At 36.3% G+C, this 25,413-nt stretch overlaps 3 protein-coding genes across 20 annotated transcripts in view; 2 read left to right on the forward strand and 1 right to left on the reverse strand.

Moving 5' to 3' along the window:
* LOC1280455 (insulin-like receptor) overlaps positions 1–2,569 on the forward strand; it is a 40,401-nt gene extending 37,832 nt beyond the window's left edge. For all 5 annotated transcript variants that reach the window (XM_061657298.1, XM_061657297.1, XM_061657295.1 and 2 more), the window contains exons 12-14: positions 75–315; positions 392–571; positions 640–2,569. In XM_061657298.1, the coding sequence (XP_061513282.1) occupies positions 75–315; positions 392–549 (399 nt within the window). In that variant the 3' untranslated portion in view covers positions 550–571; positions 640–2,569. The remainder of the gene's footprint in view (positions 1–74; positions 316–391; positions 572–639) is intronic.
* Positions 2,570–4,841: 2,272 nt separating this feature from the next.
* On the reverse strand, positions 4,842–9,543 carry LOC1280456 (slit homolog 2 protein). Of its 3 annotated transcripts, XM_061657306.1 has the most exons (6): positions 8,745–9,446; positions 8,564–8,653; positions 8,435–8,493; positions 6,189–6,946; positions 5,722–6,114; positions 4,842–5,285 (listed from the first exon to the last, which is right to left on the reverse strand). In XM_061657306.1, the coding sequence occupies exons 4-6, from the start codon at positions 6,716–6,718 to the stop codon at positions 5,012–5,014; spliced, it is 1,197 nt and encodes a 398-aa protein (XP_061513290.1). In that variant the 5' UTR covers positions 6,719–6,946; positions 8,435–8,493; positions 8,564–8,653; positions 8,745–9,446; the 3' UTR covers positions 4,842–5,011. The 3 variants fall into 3 exon arrangements, with proteins under 3 accessions (XP_061513290.1, XP_061513289.1, XP_320129.4); XM_061657305.1 differs by having other exon boundaries at positions 8,435–8,653; positions 8,745–9,543; XM_320129.4 differs by lacking the exon at positions 8,745–9,446 and having other exon boundaries at positions 8,435–8,671.
* A 931-nt stretch (positions 9,544–10,474) lies between these two features.
* Positions 10,475–23,476, forward strand: LOC1280457 (sex peptide receptor). Of its 12 annotated transcripts, none has more exons than XM_061657316.1 (7): positions 10,475–12,114; positions 13,391–13,886; positions 14,410–14,540; positions 14,763–14,824; positions 14,912–15,031; positions 15,407–17,989; positions 22,326–22,434. In XM_061657316.1, exons 1-6 carry the CDS (start codon positions 12,070–12,072, stop codon positions 15,477–15,479), a joined length of 927 nt encoding a protein of 308 aa, XP_061513300.1. In that variant the 5' UTR covers positions 10,475–12,069; the 3' UTR covers positions 15,480–17,989; positions 22,326–22,434. The 12 variants fall into 12 exon arrangements, with proteins under 12 accessions (XP_061513300.1, XP_061513292.1, XP_061513293.1 ...); XM_061657311.1 differs by lacking the exon at positions 15,407–17,989 and adding an exon at positions 12,705–12,852 and having other exon boundaries at positions 10,484–12,212; positions 22,326–23,476; XM_061657313.1 differs by lacking the exon at positions 15,407–17,989 and adding an exon at positions 12,709–12,852 and having other exon boundaries at positions 10,484–12,212; positions 22,326–23,476.
* The last annotated feature ends 1,937 nt before the right edge of the window (positions 23,477–25,413 follow it).

Raw genomic sequence — 25,413 nt, forward strand, 5'->3', positions numbered from 1 at the left:
TGTTTGATAAATGGTATCAAGCTAAAGCTACAAGAACAACGTTAACGGATGTTATAATCTTTTTTTATTAACAGGGACTGACTAATGATCAAGTATTGCGGTACGTGATTGACGGTGGAGTAATGGAACGTCCAGAAAACTGCCCGGATAAGCTTTATGAACTAATGCGAATCTGTTGGCAACACCGAGCTTCGGCGAGACCTTCATTTATAGATATCATTCGTATGTTGTTACCCGATGCTAACGATAATTTTAAAAGAGTGTCTTTCTTTTTCTCGCCGGATGCTATGGATAATTCTATCCAGCCTGGAAATGGTAATATATCACCTAATATCTTTCGAAATTTGATTAATTTTATTGTATTTGATTTTGTATTCCATTTCATTTATAGAATTGTTAGATGATGTTACCGAACCGTTGCGTGCTAATGACGACGGTTTCGAAGAAGATGAGGATGATGCATATTCTATCGAATTGACGGACAGCCGATTAATGCACAATAATGGTCCTAAACCAGACATTCGTTCACCCCATTCACCTCAGAGGTGAGCAAACGCTCCAGGGTGCTTAGGTAGGCTTACTACTGTATAAATATCACAACTTTGTTTTGTTAAAAACTTTTTCTTCTTATCACCACAGCATTCATATGGTTTACGAATATTTAGCCATGTTAAAAACAAACAAAACATATCGGCCAGCACCAGTCAGGAAAGCCGAAAATGAAGGAAATGACGAAATGCGATAACGATGCAAGTTATGGAAGGAGATCGGTGGTATTGATTAAGCAAGTGGAAACACTTTTCTTTTTAACCAAACATTACGCAATGGTGCCAACAAGCATCTCTTCGCGAGAGTCGCATGCAACATCGCTTAACCATCTATTAGACTGTAGCACAAACGCATCTAAATCGATGTATCGTATCCAACAATTGAGCTCTTGACAAAGGGTCTAAGAACATTGTAACAGGTTACATTATAGTTACAGATTACATTGCATTCTCGTGATCGATCTTGTATTCCTTCCCCACCAATCCGTATGAACACCTCAAACTAGTACGAATTTTAGTATAGCTAAGAGCAAACGGAGGAATCACACTTCTATGTATTGGGCTGCTAGAATTAGCGATATTTATATCCTTCGACCTGTCAAGGTAAATCGTGAAAGGAGCGTTATGTAGGTAACCAATAGTCGGTGTGTCGATCGCAAACAAATGCCACTATACTCTGTACAGAGAGTCCAAAAAACCCCTTAATCATTGTCGCCGTGCCTTCTGGCATGATACAATTAAAAGATTATAAAATCTTTTGTTACCAGTGCGCCTGACGGAGGAAACTCGATACAGGTTAACCTGGATTCCATGAAAATCCGTCAAGAGCGGTTTATATTAATATTTTCAATTATATATCCTCGGCATACGAAACAAATTTTAAGAGAGACGGAATTATATCGGGTAATACAATTTTTCGCTTAGAGCATGTGAGTGCGATAGTTAAAAAGTTTCTTTTCTATTTTTTCCTCGCATAATGGTCCTGAAAATTTTAATTTTTTAATAGAAACAATGCCTAATTATTGAAAATTACTTTCAATTTTGTTTTACGTTTTCCACATATTTTTTCAGTAATCATTGCAAAGCGTACTAAAGAGCAGCTATTAAGTTTTTCAAAATAAAAGTGTATTCACAGAAGATAGCTTATTCAGACAGGCTTTCTACTTATATTATGTAACGCGTTATGTAAAGTAACAAATGAGATGTTTCCCCAAATTTAATTATCTTGCAACATAGTTTCGGCGTTACAAAGTTTTTTTTTCAATGTTCTATCTAAACTCTAGTACCTTTTTCAATCGAATCAAATAGAGTACTCCGTATGCCAATTATGATAGACAATCCTTAGTTATATTCGTGAGTCTTGTTTACCTGATTTATTCGCGAGCATATAGCAGCACAGTTATAGCCAAGTTCATACAAAACATACAAATTAGCACAATATTTTTCGCTTAAGTATCAAATAATATGATATATACATTATTCGAGAGCAAGCAACCCCATAGTAATAATGCACATACGGTTTAAATGTAAGATATAATAACTATAATTTGAACTAAACATCTTCACTACTAAGAACAGCTAAGGTAACGGTGCATTCGATTGAAACGTTGTAAATATATGTATCTGTCGGTAACATTGGGGAATTTCAGATAAATGTCAATTACGGCATTTTGAGGCTTGTATATGTTTACAGATGACATACATAAAATATCGAAATACCTAGTTGATAGCTACCAACATATGTCTGCAATAGCTCGGGCAAGATACAAAAGCAAGATACATTTTAAACTGACAACGAATTTATGTTAAGAAAATTCTAGTATTGATTGTACCATTTGAGAGTTGACAATGATTTTTTTTTTGGAGTCGGAGAATTAAATGCGAATGATACAGATTGTGTTTCGTAAATTTTGTACGTCTTTAAAGTAATAAATAGTTTCTTACGGAATGAATGCATGTTTAAACAATGTAAATAAACAGGAAGGACGACGAAGACAAGCAAATAAAAACTAAAACAGGTATATTCTCATCGTTCGCAATAGCTGCAAGTGTCGCGAATATAGTAATCAACTATCTGGTATTAGTTGTTATAATGCAACAACATAAGGAGGGTGTTTATTTTGTAACATAAAATGCATAAAATAATTGATAACTTCAAGGGGTGTGAGAGAATAAGGAAGATAACGACGAGAAAGAAGATATATATATATATATATATATATATATATATATATATATATATATATATATATATATATATATATATATATATATATATATATATATATATATATATATATACAGCAATTATCCGCAGTACGCGATACTCGATATACGCGAATTCGCAGTACGCGATTCCTCTAAATTTGACAGCTCCATTTGTTTTTTGCAAATATTTTAATTATTTGAAATATTTTATGCTCTTTTTGAATTTCCTTAGTGTTCTTAATGAATTTTGCATTAAATTTGTGCAAAAGATACCTGTTTTATAACAAAAAACTTCAATGCAAAACTCTGTGACGCTAAATTTCAACCCTTGAACCGGTAGTGTAAACTATTTTTCCATAGGAATCCGCTATACGCGAAAACTCGAGATACGCTATTGCGCTCGGTCCCGTGCGATAGCGTATATCGGATAAAGACTATATATATATATATATATAGAGATAGAGATAGAGATAGAGAATAAATGGAAAAAAAGGAAAATATTCTTAGGAAATAAACGCCGAATGATAGAGATAGAGAATAAATGGAGGAAAAACGGAAAATATTCTTAGGAAATAAACGCCGAATGTATATCAACAAAACACAGTTCCTTTGCTGCAAAGCTAAACAAACAATAGTGCCAGCGCGTACTACAATATATACTATTGAAAAGCTTTTCTTCGCCATGGTTTAAGACAGTACCCGAGTTGAAATAGCCTTAATTGTTTTCCTTGCATCTTTGCTAATGAAATGTCCAAAATTAGGTAGGAATAAATAAATGTAAAAAGGTATGCGTGAGCAAAAGCGGGGTAAACCATTGAAGTTTATAACACAGAAATGAATAAGACCATAGAATTTATACAACTAATTCTCATTTGCCCTCAGATACTTCCCCATCATCCTCCTTCGTCTTTCCGTTTTATGGAGCAGGCAGCCTGAGAACTACCGGAATAGCCAAAAGGATGTAAATGTACATAAAAGGACAAACAATTTTATAACTTATTTTAACCAAGCCAAATATCTAAAAAACATTCGTAAATCGCGCGCTTGTGTGTGTGTGTGTGTGTGTGTGTGTGTGTGTGTGTGTGTGTGTGTGTGTGTGTGTGTGTGTGTGTCTATGCGTGAGAAACTTTGATAAAACTTTTTGGATAGAGTATATTGAGTATATTACTCGAAGTTAGTGTAAAGTAGAACTGGGACAATGAATGATGAATGGGCAGCGGAAAAATATACACAGAATCGCAATTTGAAAAGAATTCAGACTCGCACTTAGGTGCTCACGCATATACATACTTACACGCGCCTTCAAAATTGGGCGTATGGGAAATTAAATAAACGAAAGTAAAAACAGACCAGTTAAGGCTATGTGTTGTTTGAATAAAATATCTTTCATGGGCTCCGGTTAGTTATCACTCAAAAATATGTACATAAAAAATGAAATTACGATGCGTAAAAAGTAGTAGTATTTAGGATAGGATAGGCGTTTGTTATATAGAGAAGGCAAAGAACTTCTCGGAACATAAAAAATGTACAATAAAATCATTTTTGTCTCGCAAATGGGGGGACAGAGGATCTTGGAACAACAAAAAATTGCGTATGTGTTTTTTTTTTCAATATAATTTTGTAATTTCTATTATGAATGGGGTTTATTCAGCTTAGGAAGCTTAAGAACAATCATTATCTACATATGTTGAATTGTATTTCCATATTATGCTTTACTATACCATACTATACAGGTATTCCCGATATATGCTATTAATGCGGACCGGAGGCAATTGCGTATCTCGAATATTAGCGTAAACTGAATTTCGAGGATTTCCTTCTCTAATTTGAATTGGAGCTAGTTTTCGTATCATTTTGCTTAAAGTGGTAGGTTATAGCCACCAAATTAGTTATTTTGTCTGATTTCAACTGAGGATTACAATTTTGTACTTTTTAAAATTGTTCTAAAATTTCGACAAAAAGGAAATTTATTTTGCATTTGACATTTGATGTCTCAATTCGCTCGGATATTTTCCTCAGTATATTCACACATTAAAAAAAAACACAAATAATTCAAGCACAAAAGCAAAACAAAACAAAAAAAAATCACTGTTAAATAGCAGAATTGGGGATTTATTTTATCTAATTTCACGAATTAAACGATTTCTATGAATACGGGGAGTGAAAAAATATACAAATATAATTGTTATGGCATATGATATTAAGTAATGAAGTCAGTTTGGTTTCGTCTCTTTCCTCTCTCCTTATGTTCTACTCTAAAATTCCTCGTTGAGTGTAGTCCGACTGTAGAACGCACGCGAATAAGCTGCAGGGGTCCCACTACCGAATAGTCCAAAACAACCGCGTTTGTATACACACCATATCGCGGCAGTTAATGGAATCGCTAAGAGAACACCTATCAGCAATCCCATAAGAAGTGCCCCGTCATTTGAAGGATTATTACCAGCTTCATCGGGGCATCGTAGATGTGTTTGCTTGTGCTCTAAATCTACCATAGACAATCCTGCCATCTGCGAAGGACTTTTGCAGCTGTCGGAAGAAAAATGGTTGAATATAAGTCAAATAAATATTTTTAAGTATAGTTCTTTATAATTGGTTAAGGTCTAGCATGAAATGACTAGACTAGGGGTCGGAAAACTTTACTACTGAAAGAGCCAAATTGTACAAAAATGTTCGCAGAGTTCCACGTGAAGCTAAATAGATAAGACAAGAGTAGAATAAAAGTGAAATTTGTATGAAATATATAAACGGTTAAGAGCCGCCATCTCGAAATCAAAGGGCCACATGCGGCTAGCAAGTCGTACTTTGCCGATCGCTGGACTAGAATCATACGCAGAATTGACTATTATGCCAAGAATAAAACAATGGAATCAGCCAAGCCCACAAGCAATTAAGGCAGGCCTAGGCCGCTTAATTTAGGCGCTTAATAAGAAGTTATTTATTTACAATCATACCACATACTCACTCAATATTGTTTAGGATCGCCGGTGTTGTTCGTTCGATAATAGGCAATAATGAAAGTAGCACCCATCGATTTGTGCAATCGCATGTCCACGGGTTTGCACGAATGTCGATCACATCCATTGTGTCCCATTGAACAAGCAGTTGAGCGTCGAGATATGATATATTATTGTTGTGAAGGTATAAACGCTTGACCGGTGGCCAATCAAGGCGTTCTGGGTTATCAGTATCATTACGCACAAACGCATGTCCATGAAGATAGGTTAGATGCGGGTTATTTGTAATATGTACTTCTTGTAGCGATTCTAGTCCGCTGAAAGCTCCACGACCGATCACTTTCAGTTGACTCATATAGGATAGGCTGAGAAAAGTCAGTTGTTTCAATGATGGGAATTCGCTGTAACGTTAACAAAGATGCGTTTGAGGATTATGTTTGGGCAAATTAAAATAGTGAAAAAATTCAATACTTACGTGCCTACCACGATAGAACTTATTGGATTTTCGTCAAGACTAAGCCATGCTAAGGCGGTAGCATACGACAACGCAGCTGGAACCTCCTGAAGTAAGTTTCCAGTTAGATTAAGATATCGAAGTCCGCGCGGTGTGTGGAATAGATACTTTGGGATATCTTCAAGTTCCATATAGCTAAGGTCAAGACTGACCAGGCGCTCGATACTGGCGATGGCAATTTCCGACTGTTGGTCTATTACTTTGAATGGATTCAACTCGAGACTTAGTTCTTCTAATGCAGGGAGATGTTCAAATAAATCTGGGTTCAGTGAATGTAAATCGTTTGCGCCAAGACGTAACACACGTAGTTTTGATAATGGCATGTATTCGTTTGTTGAATAATGTCCAGCGAAAACGTCTGGATTAAGTGATTCACTCTTCAATCTATTATGCGATAGATCTAGCACCTGCAGCAGCGTTAAATTCGCAAAACAGCCAGTTTTCATTGTCGCAATCTCATTGTGGCTCAAATCTAACCATGTTACATTCATGGAAGGAAAGTGAGTGATTTCTTTCAGGCCAGTGGATACAAGAAATACCAACTTCGCGTCTAATCCATTTGTGTTCAGCGATTGCCAGTCTTCTAGAGGGAATAATGTTGCTCCAATTTGCTTACTGGTACAGTCAAACACACCTTTGTCTTTGATACAATTACAGCTCTCACAGAGTTTTGATGCCGCCGAAGTGGGTGTCTTAGTGTAATTTGCATCATTTCTGGGCTACAACAAATATAAATTTGATTATTATGCACAATACAGGGTTTATTTTGTCAATCCGGCTTCGTAAAAGAGTTATCGGTTGCCGAACACTCATTCGGACGACGTAAACCCGCAGTTGGACACTGTCACTTCTATTCGGGCCTTGTGAAGTATGAATCGGCCATAGTAAAGTATGAAAGCCACCTACTCTGGATTTTCGTGCTTTTTAGCGGCAAAACAAAGCTATTTTACGTGTAGTGTAAGTGATATGTATGAAAATGAACTGTTTTAAGTTAAATTGCAAATAAAAGTGTTTTAAATACCTTATTACATATTTAATACATCAAGTATTATTTACATACTTGCGGCGACCGATAACGCTTTTACGATACCGGATTGGCTAGGTAAACCATGTATTATAATAGCAATGATACAGAAAGCTGCGCAATGAATATATAGTTTCAAGTACAATTGAAATGAACATCTTCTTCTTCTATTTGGCGTACCGTCCTAAGCGGACATGCCGGCCTATACAGGTTTTCGAGACTTAATCCATTATCACACAGCCGGATAAGTCAATCCTTGCTACGGGGAAACGATCCATTCTAGTCTTGAACCCATGACGGGAATGTTATTGAGTCGTTCGAGTTGAAGACTGTATTACGGGACCGCTCAATAGATAGATTCATTACATGCATTTGTGTTAGGGATTAAATGATACAATGAAATCAAGCTTTTGTCTTTGGAAGCTATAGTTAAATTATATTATAATACAGTGGTCTCCAACCTGTGGTCCGTGCCGTGAAAAGACATGGTCCGTAAAAGATTTGATTTTTTTTAAAGAAAAGCTAATAACAATACAAAAAATGATAAAATGCTAATTTGATCATAAAGATTTGAACTGCGCATACAAAATATATGCCCTCAATATATGTTATATATTAAAATATAAAATATGTATAAAGATTGGAGAGCACTGTTATAATGGATAAATTTTTCATATTTTTGTTCTTCTGATATTATGAAATTCATTTAACGATACGACTGTCTGTATTTCTGCTAGATCTCTAAGCAAGCTTACTAAGCTAAGAAGAGCACTGTTATAATGGATTCATTTTTCATAGTTGTGTTCTTCTGATATTATGAAATTGCGTATGAAATTCATTTATCGATACGATTGTCTGTATTTCTGCTATATCTAAGAAAGCTTACCGAGCTAAACTATAGGTTACTCTGTCGTACTGAAATCATTAATACCGTTATCTTATCGATACACATTTCTATGGGGCAAAAAGTTCTCTGTACTGATAAGAACGAATTGCGATCAAAGCTCTGGTTTCATGGTACTAGTATTAGTCAGCGGAGTTGTAAGAAATTCTACAGCAAAATTTATCTACTATCCCCTATACTGGCAAAAATGGCTGTACATGTTGAGTCGACCAATTATGAAGCAAGGCGTGAACAATACTGCATCATGACGTATGATATTAAAAGATTTGGAATATTTACCTCATCTCCTATGTCAGCAGCATGTACGAATCCGGAAGTATCTTCTTTTAATAATGTACCTGTGGTTAGTATTAGCACCATGTTAAAATAAAGTTTTTGTCGTGCTGCATTCATCATTTTTATTAGTACTTATTGTCAGTAAAGTTACTTAAATAACACTTTACGCAAAGATATCGATAGATATGACACACCCAATCCAGGACAATTTGAACTGGCAGTCTAGATAAAAACAGATGGTATAAAAGAAATACACCTAGATTATAGCATTGCTTCTGAAAAAAAAAACAAAAACAAAAAACATCAAACTCACCACAGATTTCACTTTAAGCGCCGGAATGCTTCACTTAAATCATAAAAACTTTGTTGTAATTTTGGTTTACTTTTCCATAATTAGAAACACTAGATGTGGAAAATCGATGCGTCCAACACTACGCCGTTGGAAATAATGGAACTCTTTAAGTTCCGACGCCAAATTCGATAGCGCACCGTTCCACCTTAGATAACGCATGTGCCTCATATCTCTTGCGGGTTTCTTTCTATGTGTTGATTCTTGCTATATAACTGTGTCTCCCCTTTAATGATTCTCGAATCATTGTTATCTTATCATTAAGTTGATAAATAAAGCTATCTTGGTTGATCATTCGATACAGCTTTCATGGAATCACTCAAGCTATACACGTTTCATTGTTTATAGTTTATTCATCAACATAAGGTAACTATATGAATGAAAATCTAACAGCTACTGAAACTTTCAAGATATTGTATACAATTAGAATGCGCGCGCTGCACGTCATGTTGATTCAAGGCCAACCACGTTTCAATGCTGTTCTGTACGCACACAGTAAAGTAATGTTACTAGTTCGACATGAGTTTATTCTCCACATGTAAACAATATGCTAGAAACGCCTTCACCCCGTTTGTTTTAGTTTTTGCGGCGATCATAAGTTCAGGCAAAGAACTAAGAATGTAATATAATGATTTTTGTTTGCGATGCCAGGTTTCAATGTATTCAAACTACTTTTCTTTTCGAAGTTATAGTTCTGCACAAATTCACTTTCATGCTAAATTCACCCGGTCCAACGCGTTCACAAAGAAAGACTGTAGACACAAAGATAGAGATAGAGTTTCATCCCCAGCAGTGTAACCATTTCATTCAAATTGTTCCGATACGGCCAAATTGTATGACAGTTGTCGTAACATATTTTCATCCATCTTGTACAAAACGATCAAAAAGCATATGGACATACATTAAATGGAAATAGAACACATAAATTCAAGGTTAAGTGATTTAAATAGAGTATCAAATTCCAAGATTTCGATGATATGCCTTGATGCAATACATTTTATAATATACTGGTTACTGTTAAAAAATTACAATAACTGTAAGATTTCACATTTAAAAGTGATTTGGAAGTTTTTCATGACTTTTTTTTATTTTTTGTAGCGAAAATATTATGTAATTTTCTGGTTTCGTGATACAGTCGTCAACTCGCACGGCTTAACAACAAATCCGTCATGAGTACAATCCCCGAATGGACCGTGCCCCATACGCGTAGGACTGATTATCCTATTGCATAATCTGAACTCACTCGTTGAACTTCGATTCCCTACCAACTGTTAAATATGTGCTTTTTAGTTGCCACGTTTTTCCATACAAAAAAAAAACAAATTTTTTTCTCAGCATGTCATGAGATTTTTGTGAAATTTTTAAAAGCCGGTTTTTTTGTACAAACGTATAGCTAAACTAAAAAGCATGCCTACTAAAAAGCGTTCAACTATTGAATGCTGACTATATATATAAATATATACACATATATAAATATATACATATATTTATTTATATATATATATATATATATATATATATATATATATATATATATATATATATATATATATATATATATATATATATATATATATATATATATATATATATATATATATATATATATATATATATATATATATATATATATTTTTTTTTTTTTTTAATATGAAAACATAATCTATGTTTATTTAATTAGAGACGAGACGGGAAAGTTGCCGTTGACACTTTGTATATGGGTTTGACAGCAGGCGGAATTCCGCGGCCGCGAAATTCCGGTCCGTGTATTTTCGGCCTCAAACTATTGACTGACAGCAAATCTGACGTTAAATTTTGAGCTCTGCACATTTTGTTTGATACTTTGAAATATATACGAGAAAATGATGTGAAACTTCGTATATGAATAACAAATGAGCATATCTCTATTAAAAAATACATGTTGAGAAACTTTTCAACGCGTTTTCCCATGATTTGACTTTTTTTTTGTTTTTTGTACAGTTACCCTACTGAAAAAAAGTTGACGCACTGTTACTATCTTGCAAAGTCTATATAATACAGAGGTCAATGCATAGCTCGATTTTGGTCCACCATTTTGAAAGCTTATTTTTGACAGTTAGATGAAAAAGCGCTCACAAACGATTCCAAACAACCAAACACTTTTCAGGGCTAATTGTGCATTTTGTGCTCAAAACTTAGTGTAACTATACATTTCTTTCTCATGAACGTGGCATGGAGTAGTTTTTAAGTAATTTATCGCTTAAAAATGACCACATTCAGAAATCTGGCCTCTTAGCTTTGGCCCTCTTGAGCTGCACATGATTTCGTCGTAATTTCGGGCACTGATCTTGTTGTAATTGATAATTTCAATATAATTCTATCTTTTCTTGATATTCGTCAACTTTTTTAGTACAATATTACAAAAAAATGATGTAAAAATGACCGAAAATGCTTTCAGACCACTGCATGCACAACAACTAAAACCTCAATGTATGCTACGATAAAACTATTGAAGCTTTTTCATCCAGCTGTCAAAACTATACCACTCTTTTTGATCAAATGTTCTGCACGACTCGACCTCTGTATTACACTTATACACTTTGCAATCTTGAATATGTGTTGTCAGCTTTTCGCAACCTGGCTGTTTTGATACTAAGATTTTCTTTCACCAACATAACCTGTTGATTGCATTATGATTCGAAATATCGTTGTGACAACTAGGGAATTAATATTAATCCTAAAATGTTTATGACCAGAATACGATAACGCCAAGCTATCCATTATTATTATGTGTATATAGTCATATGTTGTTAATGAATAAAAGTCGGTTGAAAATAATGTACAAACAAATTTCATTGCCTGCAATCATTTGTAGAAGATGAAATGTATAGGATATAAATTGTAGACACATTTTCCAAGCAATCTATTATTAATAGAGGCTATTATTCCATACAAACAAGACTTCCATCAAATAACTTTTATTTGTATTTCCTGAGTGCTGTGCGCCATCAATTGATGGTTGTATTGTTTCATAGTTTTGCTTGTTTGTGAGTTCCATCACGTCCTCTGCCATCGTTCGAAGTGGGCACTCATCTGCGCAACTGCGATGCACAATCGAACTAAAACCGATCCCAGAAAATTCGTCGGTCGGAGTAAATAAAAAAGTGTAACTGGCCAGTGCACGACGAAGCTCCTGCTGGAACGATTTGAGATAAAATATAACAGTTGGCTGGAGATAGTGCTCGAGTTCAAACGTACATATACTCTTCAAATTTCTTTTTTTTTAATCCATAAGTGTAAAATTGCAGCTATGGCGTTAACAAATCGTCCTGGTGAATGTGATCCAAACACCGCGGTAATTAATACAATATAGTTAACCTTGTGAAGTTTCAAGAAGCAAACCAAACAAATTATAACAGGATGTTTTTTGGATATAAGAAAAGAAAAAAACTAGTGAGTTTCCAATGCGTTTTACAAAACTGCCTTTTTCAACGTAAACACATTCATAGTCATTACCTTTAAAAGAAGGATGAACGATGTATTATAATATCTAAAAAATATTCCAAATTTACTACACATCTGTGGCATAAGGTTGAGTCATAAATGAACCATGCTAGAGTAATAAACATCCAAGCCAACATAGTTTCATTCGTGCAAGTACTGCAGTCAACAAGAATATCTCAAACTATCTGTGCATTATGCGGCAAATGCAAACGTTGTTTGGCCACATAGTATGTAAAACAAAACTTAACTAGGCATTTAACATTCTCAAACATTTCCAAATGTTTCATTTATCTATACATTTAATGTACGAAATACTAATAGAATAAGAAATCCAGTGATATCGTTTATGGATTTAATTTAAATTACGATAGAATATTTGAAGCAACCGTCTGGATATAATGTTTATGTATTGTACTTGTTGCATTTTATCGACACTACAAGATAGAATGATTAACACTACGAATATAATAAGAAATCGGCAGAGGCGTGAACATTTCTTAATTAACCGGGACGTTCGTGTTCAACGTGCTTGAGACTTCTTGCTTATTTAAGGAATTTATCCTTAACTAATTTACGTTAACATATATTGGTAAGTATAATTGGTACTTATGATTAATTTATTCATAAAATAAGCAAAAATCTTTAAAATAGGATGTGCAGCAAAATTTAGGACAAGAGTTTTAACATTTTAATCGAAACTAGTGCAACATTTTTCTCTACACAACGCTATTTTATTTTATTGACGCTATATAATCTTATAATTATCATCTATTTACTAATAATTTAATGAGCTGATTTAATATACTACATACTCCGATTATTCGTACAGAAAAAATATGTCAAAGTAATAGAAAAAAGCAGCATTTCAATACATATGTCTATCTGAAAGCTATATATAGTGAGCAATCTGGTTTTGTGGGAATAACTTACATCGTATCGTAAATGATGCTCCATCATTTCCTATTTATAAATTTTATTATAGTTCATGCGCATGGTCATAGACAGTTTCCATTAGAGTAATTATTAGCATCATAAACATAACTCATGCGTTATAATAAAAGGCGATATATTATAATGATTTAATAAATTTCTGAAGAAAATGTATTAAATGTCATTTTTACTTCCAGATTTCACCTAAATTTAACAAAAGAACCATGATTGAAAAAAATAATTTCAAGTCATACCATTTATTTCGGGGTGATCAGTACCTATCTAATATGATAGAGCCAAAAAAAAACAGAGCACCGATTATTCTATTCAACTCTCCACACATGGCAACTTATTACTATTTCAATGAATCAACGCCTCTTTCGTCACAAATATTCTTTCCAAAAGAAAGCTCAGAAAACTATAATACTACTGGTATCAACACGAGTACTTCCTACACGGTTCATATGAATGAATTGAATAACGACTCGACATACAGTTACTATAATTGCCTAGCATCAGAAGGAAACACGTCTTACTTGAATGTGTCATGTGAAACCATTCTTAATTATAGCATTCCGTTGTATGGATATTGTATACCCTTTCTTTTGCTGGTTACCCTCACAGCAAATTCTTTAATAATTATTATCCTCAATAAAAGAAGCATGGCGTCACCAACAAATTGTATTCTTATGGGTGAGTTTAAAATTAATATAACATATAATTTAAAGTACAACGTAATTTACTAGGTCATTAAGTGCCACAGTTTTAAAATAGCTATAAAAATTACTTTAGCCATAGGAAATTTTCTAAGTCGAAACTATTTGTGTAGAAAAACGCAATGAACGTATGCGAACCGTAAAAGTCCTTTCAAACCATAGAATGATTGGAAAAAAACATAGATTACCAATTTAAATTTTGATTGACGTATTCTCTTTTTAAACTTCCGCTTCCATTATCAACTTCGAACTTTTCCTATTACATAATTTCCTATATCCGTTTTGAAACTGACTCGTTCGTGTTAGAAAAAAAGACATCAATCAACAAGAAGAGGGGGGGGGGTACAACATGTTCTCCTGCAACGTTACTGAATACAAAAACTTTGTTCGACCTTTCTATACATATATTAAGGCAACTCAATTATGTCTAAACGATTTGATAAACTTTTTATTGCTTTTAGGGAGAAAACATTACTGAAGGTATTTTAATCTGTTTTCAGCAATGGCTCTTTGTGATATGTTTACCCTTCTTTTTCCGGCACCTGGTTTGATATACATGTATACATTTGGAAACCATTACAAACCATTGTCACCTTTAATAGCGTGCTACGTTTGGAATGCCCTGAATGAGGTGAGTATTCTGAAATCTGTTTAGTAATAAAAAAGAAGTCTGTTTAGAAATAATTTATTTCTATTCATAGAGTGATTTATTGCTTACTTTTAACGGGTTATCTGGGCCGCTCTTTCTGAAATCTGTTTTGTAAAAAAAGACAACTGTTAAGAAATAATTTCCTTCCATGCATTGAGTGATTTATTACTTACGTTTTTCTCCTTTTATTGTCTTATTTTGCAGATTCTACCTGCAATGTGTCATACTGCATCAGTATGGCTTACATTAGCTTTAGCTTTGCAAAGGTAACAACGGCAAGGTCCATATTGTTCATTGGGATAGTTACTTGGTACACACATATTTAATTCGTTCAATTATTTTATTACTTACAGATACATATACGTTTGCCATGCACCTGCCCGAAATTGGTGTACTATTCCTAGAGTAAAAAAATGCATTGGTTATATCTGTGCTACTGCTTTTTTACACCAAAGCAGTAGATTTTTTGACAAGTATGTAGTTTTTCATTTCTATTTTTTGAAACATCTCTATTTTTTGAAACATGTCTATTTTTTGAAATTCAGGATTGTAAATAAATATCACCTAGCACAATATTAAACTAGCTCCTTGCTCAAGCATAAAAACACATTATTTATCATAACTTCCCCTTAAGGAGTTTATCAGGGCAAACTGAAATTATTTGATTAATTTATAATATTTTTTACCAAACAACACCTCCCATAACGAGCATTTCGTACATATAAGGATACGGATTCATTATATTCTTTAGTTTCACTATACTTCGTGTAATTACCTTGGGCGTATGTACAATCAGATGAACTGAATTTATCATGCCGGGGCCCACTGTATTTTATTTATTTTTATAGAGACTTTGAGCCTTTTGGTCTCATTCGCCTCTTTGATCCGACTTCGAAAATATTGGAGCTGATTTCCGGCTGAGATAGGATCGACCAGCAGTATCCGCAGCCGCCATCGTCCGGAGTTACTCAGAGTCAGTGTCGGAGTCATCCGAAGTCGTTCAGAATCAGGCGGAATCAGAGGCAACCGGAGTCGCCCAGAGACGGCAGGAGTCGTAATCGACCGGAAATGATAGAGTCGAATTTGGCCAAGGTCGGTCAAAGTCGGCCCCGGTGCGAGGATGCTGTCGCAAAGCATTGCTGCCGTTGCAAAGTGCTATTCTTAGGCTGGCAATACACGAACCGAGATACCCAACATCGATATTCCTGACATTTTTGCAGTAACAATTATTTTTACTTTTTTTGGTGGATTTGTTTGAAAATTCATGTCGAGATACGAGTGTTGTATTTTATTTTGCATGAACTACAGTAGAACGTCCATTATCCGGGCAGCTCGGGAACAGGCGGATGCCGGTTAATCGATTTCCACGGATAATAATCCAAATGTCAAATTCATATACAATTTTTAAAATTCACTGGTTTTACTAAAAATTCTCATCAAAATAATCGACTAATCACTAGTAGATTTTTTTTTTGAATCAATAACAATGGATTTAAAATTGCCTTTTATCAAAAATGCCACGCAGCCTCGACTCAACACGGACTCTCTAAGGGACATTACTGTCCAACAGGAATTCAAAGCCGCTTTAGACGAGTCTCTACTATCAGAAAACAGATATGAAACTACGAGCGGAACGCTCTAAAAACAAAAATAATAAACTGTGCAAGAAATATACTCCCACCACGTCGTGGCAACACCAAATCTGGCTGGTTCGACGATGAATGCAGACAAGTGGCCGAACGTAAGAATACTGCATACCGAGCAATGCAGCAACGGCATAGAACGTGGGCATGCGCAGAGGAATATTCACGGCTCAGACGCGAAGAGAAACGAGTTCACCGCTCCAAGAAGCATGCTTTGGAAGAGCAAAACATGCGGGAACTCGAGCAAACCAGAGAGGCGTACGGACCAACACGAAAGTTTTACCAAGCGATAGCAGGTCACCGAAACAACGTTGTACCTAAGGTAACCTGCTGTCGCAACAAGGATGGAGATCTGGTTAGTAACCAGCCAGAGGTCCTCTCGCGGTGGGCTCAGTACTTTGATGAATTACTCAACGACCAGTTAAACGAACAGCTAGAAGCGCCACTAGCAGATAGTGTCATGCTACTGCCACCTAGCATAGAAGAAACACGAAAGGCTATCCGTCGGCTGAAAAATAACAAGGCACCGGAACCGACTAGAAAACGAAATCCATCAAATAGTTACTGAGGTGTGGGATAGCGAATCGATGCCTTGTGATTGGAATCTCGGCATCATCTACCCCGTATACAAGAAGGGAGACAGGTTGGACTGCAACAACTACAGGGGTATTACGGTGTTGAATACCGCCTATAAAATATTCTCCCTGATCCTCCAGGATCGGCTTGTCCCGCACGTCGAAGAGATAGTAGGAAACTATCAAAGAGGATTCCGAAACGGAAAATCAACCACTGATCAGATCTTCACCATGCGGCAGATCTTGGAGAAGATGGCTGAATACAGAAACGACACATATCATCTCTTCATAGACTTCAAAGCCGCATACGATAGCATAGCCAGGGTAAAACTGTACGACGCCATGAGCTCATTTGGAATCCCGGCCAAACTAATAAGGCTAGTTAGAATGACTATGACCAACGTCACATGCCAGGTGAGGGTGGATGGAAAACTCTCAGGACCTTTTGCTACCACCAAGGGTCTGCGCCAGGGGGACGGGCTTGCCTGTCTCCTATTCAACTTGGCGCTAGAGAGGGCCATCCGCGACTCGAGGGTGGAGACTACGGGAACCATCTTCTATAAGTCAACCCAGACCCTGGCATACGCTGATGATATAGACATCATTGGTCTGCGGCTCTCCTATGTAGCAGAAGCCTACCAAGGGATAGAGCAGGCGGCAGAGAACCTCGGATTGCAGATAAACGAGGCAAAGACCAAACTGATGGCGGCAACATCAGCGGACCTACCTGTAAATAATCCGAATCTACGTAGGCGTGATGCACAAATAGGTGAACGCACTTTTGAAGTCGTCCCAGAATTCACCTATCTTGGGTCAAAGGTCAGCAACGACAACAGTATGGAAGTTGAGTTGCGCGCAAGGATGCTGGCTGCCAACCGGTGGTTCTACAGCCTGAAAAAGCAGTTCACCTCAAAGAACCTGTCGCGACGGACGAAGCTGGGACCTCACTGTCGTACAGCGTATTAAGCTCGCCAGGCTCCGGCTGGCCATGTTGTACGCATGGAAACGGACGACCCAGCCCGTAAAGTCTTTTTAGGACGTCCACAAGGACAAAGGAGGCGTGGTAGGCCCAAATTGAGGTGGCAAGATGGCGTGGAGGCGTCTGCCATTAAGGCCGGGATAACTGGCAGACGAAGGCGCGAGACCGTGAGCGGTTTCGGACACTCCTGAAGCAGGCCAAGACCGCAAAGCGGTTGTAGCGCCGGATAAGTAAGTAAGTTTATCAAAAATGCAGTCAAAAACTATCACTAGACACTAGATTTCTGCACAACAAATGTTTTTGCTAACCGGTTCATCGCAGAAAATGTTCGCCACGACAGACCAACTGTCAAATTCATGTGCACGGTTAAGCCGCCCGCCGGTTAATTCGTCCCCGGAAAATCGACGTTCTACTGTATGTGAAATAAAAAATTTGAATCACAAATTGATAAAAATAGATTTCATTTTGGCAAATTCAATCGCCCATCAGCACTCGAATGGGGTCATATATGAATCACCATTATCTTGCCTGTCTGTCAGATTTTATAACAAAATTGACAGCAAAAGTGTTGTGTACTGAATAGCCAAACTACGATGAGTTTCAATTGATAGGTTTATTAAAACTGATTGTGTTATTTGCATTCCCCACTTTGTATAGTCCAGAATGCAACAATGTGAACTATGATCAATTAATGGTTATTATATGAAAATGGTTATAATGTGTGCTATGATCCAACATCCAAGTCATACGCAATTTTCACGGTACCGCAAAAATTTCGGTTTGTGTATTTCCAGCCTTAGAAATAATGACTTGTTTACGTTGCCCACGCGCATAGCAAGAGACGAAAAAACTAAACTAAACTAAAAATCTACTACGGGCCCGACACTGACCTGCCCGGGCAATTCCGACTCCAGTCCTCCAGTCCTAACTATCTAGCCCAGTGATTTTCCGTTTTGTTTATTGATCAACTAGTTAAGGCCCGGTAAAATCTACCGGATGTCCTCAAATTTCTAATTATTTTCAAACTCTACACGTTCAGTGACAACAACCATAACTCAAACACCTATTTGTTCTTGTGCGTTCTTACACCACAAATGTATTAACCTTGTAACTTCCTAGACAGTTCTTACCGTACATTGCAGAACCGTTAAATATCGATGAGGCTACTTTTGAGCCATACTGATGTAAAAATTAGGCTAATATCTTTAATAACCATAAAAAAACCAAGTCACGCAATTTTGTATTTTTTTTTGAAGTGGTGTTCAAAAATGAGGTTATTTGTTACGCACGTGAAGTACCAATGAATCTTATGTGCTAACACTTATAAGTAATAACAATGATAATCATGATTGGCGTGTTTTGTGGCTATTTTGATAAAACAGCAGGTTCAGTAGCTGCATTCCTACTTATTTTCAATCGAACTGATACGTTTCATGACTTTGTTGACACAAATGTATAATTTTTTGATTATTCTTTTTTAGTTATTGGCGTGATTTTTTGGAAAGCATAGCTAAGTAGTAACCTCAACAACGTGTTCATTGAATAACTTACTTACTTATCCGGCGCTACACCCGCTTTGCGGTCTTGGCCTGCCTCAGGAGTGTGTATTGATGGGCAGTGGATTAAAAAATTAAGGTGCCGCATATACAACGTGTTTAGATCCAATTGCGTACTTAAAAACATACAATGTCAAAATGCTCACTTTTGCTTCAATCCATCTTCCATTTTTTTGTGCCCATAAATGTAAGATCGAATTAAAAATATATGATATCGCACGTGGTTCGAATTCCTATTCTACTCTTTTTTACGACCTATGTTTCATACGTTAGGTAATAAGTAATAGATGCTTATTTTATTGTCCTGAAACTGGTTTTGAAGTATTAAATAGAATTGGTATTTGTGTATGAGACAATTGTTAATGTTGCGCCAAGTATCAAATTTCAACAGTGAACATATCCCCTCATATAACCATTCCAAATGTGTAGTTCTAATATTCCAATCTATACTGTTATAGAAAAGAATGGTTCAACACTGTTATAGCCTTCACAGATCAACTAACTAAATTCGCGTTTACTTGCAAACTACTTTATTTGCTCTTGCCGCCCCACATCTTTCAGATTTTGCTTTTAATTTGGCGTGTCCTTAATTATAACGTGGTTGTTCTTAATCAACACCATAGTACGGTGATAGCATCACATGGTAGATATCGTCATCACTCTTGAGAAATACAGTTAGAATCTTTTCAGTCCTCTTGGGCAAGCTACATTAAGCATAGTTTCATTGTGGATCATTCTGAAGTTGATACTGATCCGGCTGAATGCAGTGCGCACGGTTGTCTCACCTAACGCGCAGTATGTTGCAGACATGTTGCGCAAGAATATCCTGAAATAATTAGTTCTTAAATGTTCAACTTTAACTTTCAAGCCATCAACATCCGCCGATTTTTCGCTCGGAATTTCAGCAAGGCTTTTAAGCATATGGCCGCTTAGGGTCTCTCGGCTACATCTGCCTCTTATTGTTATGCGTTTTCCTTGTCCCGACTCAGCCAATATTGCGGAGTAGTAGATTTGAGGGAGTGTACATGTTCGACGTCCTGGGTATAGCAACCCGTTTTACAGGATATTCTGTATCACACTTATCTGCCGATGACGACAGTGTATGTAGTGTTCGAGGTGCTTAAGCTCCTGTAATGAGTATGGTTGGCTTTGATGAATGATTGAATTAATTGGAATATCAACCATTTCACAATTAAGCTATTTTGCATGTTTTTAAACATGTTTTCTTAAAATTTGTCTTGAATATCTTGATTTATAATGGGAAGCAGTATGAGGTGGGACACATCAGCATCAGCTGGCAAATTTGCATCTTTAATTATTAAAAAAAAACCTTAGATCCAATACCATGTAATTCTAAGCCGATTTATTCAAAAAATCTAAGTATCCAGTGCCCTCATCATCCGCGGGCTAGCAATGGTGCTTGGAGCAATTATTTTCGCAGCAACGCGCGTTGCTAAGAGAGCTCTGCTCTCACAACTCTCTATCTCTCTCTCTCTCTCTCTCTCTCTCTCTCTCTCTCTCTCTCTCTCTCTCTCTCTCTCTCTCTCTCTCTCTCTCTCGCTGAATGGTTACTCTCACGTCATTGTGGCGATTTTCGATTTTATATATAGCGAGATAGGTGCACAGTATTTTTTTTGTACTGTTGTGTAAATGTTGCCTCGCCATGTTCATAGATTCGGAACTACAGTGGCGGCAACGTAAAGTTGAACGCCTCATGTTTTCACTTATCCTCTGAGCCTGTGGCATCTTAAATAGTTCCTTGAATATTAGTTCGATATCCTGAAAATCTCGGACAACCATGCCTAAACATAAATAAAAGCTTATGGCTTGAAGCTTACGAGGGCCCTCGAAACTCAGACAATCTTCCTTCCTTATCAAAATGACCACATTACTTACCAATCATATGCAATATGATGTTGAAATTAAATAATTATAGTTTTTAGTCATTTTTGGTACTTCATATGACGACTGTACGCCTGTACCACAAAGGGAGGCCCTTCGTATTCTGATAGATACCGTTTGCTGATAATTTAAAGAACTATTTCGGAACCTTCAAACTAGGTACATATGTGGTGTTATGTATGAGAAAAATTAAGAAATGTGGCCAACATTGTACACTCTTTCTCAGCAAAGAAAACAGAAAAGCATCACAAAAAATGAAATTAAATTTCTATCATTCTTCTCCTAACCTTTTCAATTACTAAAAACTAAGTCGGCGTTGCGTTTTGCATAACCAAAGCGGTTATGGATAGTAACGCTGATCAGTATTTACCAGAATTTTACCAAAATACTGCATTTAGCGGAAGTTCATAGTTATTCTAGATTCTATAATTATATTATAGAAGTTATTCTAGACATACATACAGGGTTTCGAATCATATAATGGACTACTTGATCCACTCGGTGGAATGTTTGAAATGGTAAGGAGAATGTTCATATTTAAATACGTCAGAAAATGTTGATGATGTGAAGAAATAGTAGAATTTTATGTTGAATCGGATTGGACGTAGGAAACAGTTACATAGTGAATAGTTATTGCGAATAAATTTTATTACAGATTAATTACAATTTATTCCTAAGGATCCTAAAACATGTGTTTAATCACTCCAAACTCTTAAATCATCACGCGTTCCTTTTTAAAAAAATTAGGTTTAATTTCTACAGCGCTACAACCGAACGCTCCATAGCTGGATGCAAAACTCCATAGCTGTTTTGCACACTTCTCCTGTGTTAGATTTAATTTCTACAGCGCTACAACCGAACGCTCCATAGCTGGATGCAAAACTCCATAGCTGTTTTGCACACTTCTCCAAGTGTTTGACGGAATTCCCTATATGCATGCAAACATCCATAGCAACGTTGCAAACATCCCCTTACCATTTCAAACATTCCACCGAGTGGATCAAGTGGTCCATTATATGATTCGAAACCCTGTAAATGTTTTCGTACTTTAAGCTGAAATGAATTGTTTATGTTGAGAATTCAATAACGCTATTATTTTTTTATATTTTCAGGTCTTATAGTCTAATAACAATAATGTGGAATGGCCAAATGACAAACGTATGTCATGTTGAAACAGCAAATTGGATACACAAATACACCAGCGAAGATTTTTATTACACATTCTATTTTTCCTTTCGCATTTTATTTGTCCATTTAACACCCTGTGCCAGTCTGGTAGCTCTAAATGTTTTCCTTTTTAGGGCCATGAAACAAGCTCAAAAGAAGAGAGAACGGCTTTTTAAGGACAACAAGAAACGTGAATGTAAACGGATCCGCGATTCTAACTGTACTACTCTTATGTTAATCGTTGTGGTTACCGTCTTCTTAGTTGTAGAAATACCACTAGGTGTTATTACAGCACTTCATATTATATCATCTCTCATTTACGAATTTCTTGATTATTATGTTGCTAACTTGTTTATTTTGTTCGCTAATTTTTTTCTAATAGTCAGTTATCCAATAAATTTTGCGATTTATTGCGGAATGTCGCGTCAATTTCGTGAGACATTCAAAGGAATATTTGTTCAATCAGATTCTCAAATCAAAATAACAAAAGAATATGGTTCATCGAAGTATTCGTTAGTAAATGGACCGAGAACGTGTACAAATGAAACTGTGATTTAACTGTGGTTAGATAGCAGGTGTACCAGTGTAAATGAGTACGAAAAACGAGCAAACTTTTATTAGTGTTTTTTTATATTTTGGTCGATGTATTTCATTAAAGTGAATTCGTTAATATAATAACTAAGGTCTATAAATTATCATGCAAATCAAACGTTCAAGGAGACTACCAGCTACTTTCCTAATCTCGATCGTAGAGGAACGATGGTATCAGTTCCGTAGATATAATGGTTACTTTAATTTGTGTTTGTTTTTGTTTGTGTTTGTAATTTGAGTATCCTGGACAGTTATGCGTACAATATAGCAACATGTTGAAAACAAATCCAAGGAAACCACTATTTTATGTAATTTTGACAATCGTTCCCGTATTCGATCGAGTTTGGAAAAGTAGCTGTACGATTTTTTCACTATTTGGCTTAACAATATCGTGAATTATAATTATGTAGGCCATCAAAATAACTTCTTTTTTTATTCAGGAGACACGGAACTTCAAAAAAAATCTGTAACATCTACAAATTGAAATACAAAAACATGTATTGTAGTAAGCTGTTTGGTCAAACCACTCCGAAACGCAATTGGTAAATTGTAAATATGTTTTACAGGTACAGTCAGTGTTCGCTAACACAATGATTTTTAATTGAAATGTTTTTTTTTAGCTGGGTGTTCGCTAACTGGGATGGTGGGATGGATCCCAGTTAAAAATCATTAAAACGTGAAACGTAAAACATCCGGCATCGTTTGATTACATACGCAAGCGAATGGAAAAAGAAAAACCATCAAAATGGTTTTAATTTGGTTGCTGTGATGGTTACAATTTCATTTCAGTTAACGAACATCGTCCCCTAACTGGAAAGTAAAAATATCCCAGCTAGCGAACAGTTAACAGTTTCCTTATTATACTGCTTCTAGACGACCAACTTTACTGCGACAAATTTTCTGCGATCTCTTTGTTCTAAAACAACTCCTCAGTTTTGGAACCAAATCAGAGGCAACCGTGATTGTCGCGGGTTTGTGAATTTTTCACAGAAAGGCAACGCTCGCGTTTCGCGACATTACGATCGAGGTAAGCAATGTATTCGTGCTAAAACAAGGACGGTTTGACAGATAGAAAGTGTCGCCAAAAATTGTCGCGGATAGTTTTGTTGGTTCGTCTAGAAGCAGTGTTAGACGAAAGAAAATACTGTCATTTCTCGATTGGCATTTATTTGTCAAGCGTACGCTTTGGCACAAAAATGCCTCTCGTACGTGTATAATAAGACAAGAGCATTGGTCTGTCACCTTTCACATTTATTATTTAATTTATTAATTTTCTTGGCTTTATCTGAAAGAATCAATCGTTGTTTCCCATTTTTGGTTTTTTTATTCATCATCATCAGAAAATTCAATTCGCTCCATAGACTTTTTCTTCTTCTTTGGCACAACAACCGTTGTCGGTCAAGGCCTGCCTGTACCCACTGGTGGAGTGAGCTTGGCTTTCAGTGACTTGTTGGTACCATAGCAGGATAGTCAGTCCTACGTATGGGGGCACGGTCTATTCGGGGCTTGAACCCATGGCGGGCATGTTGTTAAGTCGTACGAGTTGACGACTGTACCACCAGACCGGCCAGCTCTATAGACATTGGGGCCCTTTCCGTTTGAAATTCGTAGGCTGAAATTTCAGCCTGTCAGCTGTTTGCATTGTAAAGCAGTTTTCGAGCAGCTATCTAATAGAGTATAATATACAGGTGGGCTTATCCCAAGGTGTATGGATTTAGAAGGCTGATTTTTATCGCTTCTGCTTCTGAATGAAGATTGTAAGAGTGTTTTGAGTATTCGTCAAGCCTCCAGAAAGCTTGTTTGAGCAAAAGTTTTCACCCGTTCTGCCAAAAAGTGATGTTCAAAATTGGTTATGAAAAAATGCTATGAGACCACCTGGACTACATACACTTTGATTCCAGATTTCACCACCCGATCTCTTTAATGCACCTTGGGATAAATGTAAACAACACCGTGTTTTCGAGCAGGTACTCGAATCTAATTCTAGCTTTTAGACTAAAATTTTCTAGACTGAAAATCGCAGGCTAGTTTTTTGTGTGGTTTTGTGTTGGAATTTTCAATTTCCTGTATATATATAAATAGAACTCAAATATAATTAAGTCAGTCTTGATCTGAGCTCCAAACGGAACAGACGTGTCTCTCCTTTAATTTCAATAGGTTATGGGCCCAGGCTCGCTTGGTGCTGTGTAGGACAATACGTTCACGATATTTTATTGTTGTGGCTCTAATTCAAAGAACGAGCGAAGACAACGGAAAAGTCTGGTGTGAGCGGTGTCGGCAGCAAATGCTGATGTGTTATTGTTCTCAAAAGAGGCGGGGAATAACGATTTGAAAAGACTAGTGGTGGTGTGCTGTGAGCACGATCCCCACAAAAAGGAGTGACGTTGTGACAAAGGAGTGTGATGGAACAGAAAGGCGAAACAGGCCAGGAAACAAAAAGTG

Source organism: Anopheles gambiae, chromosome 3, assembly GCF_943734735.2.
Source record: "Anopheles gambiae chromosome 3, idAnoGambNW_F1_1, whole genome shotgun sequence".
Classification (NCBI taxonomy): domain Eukaryota; kingdom Metazoa; phylum Arthropoda; class Insecta; order Diptera; family Culicidae; genus Anopheles; species Anopheles gambiae.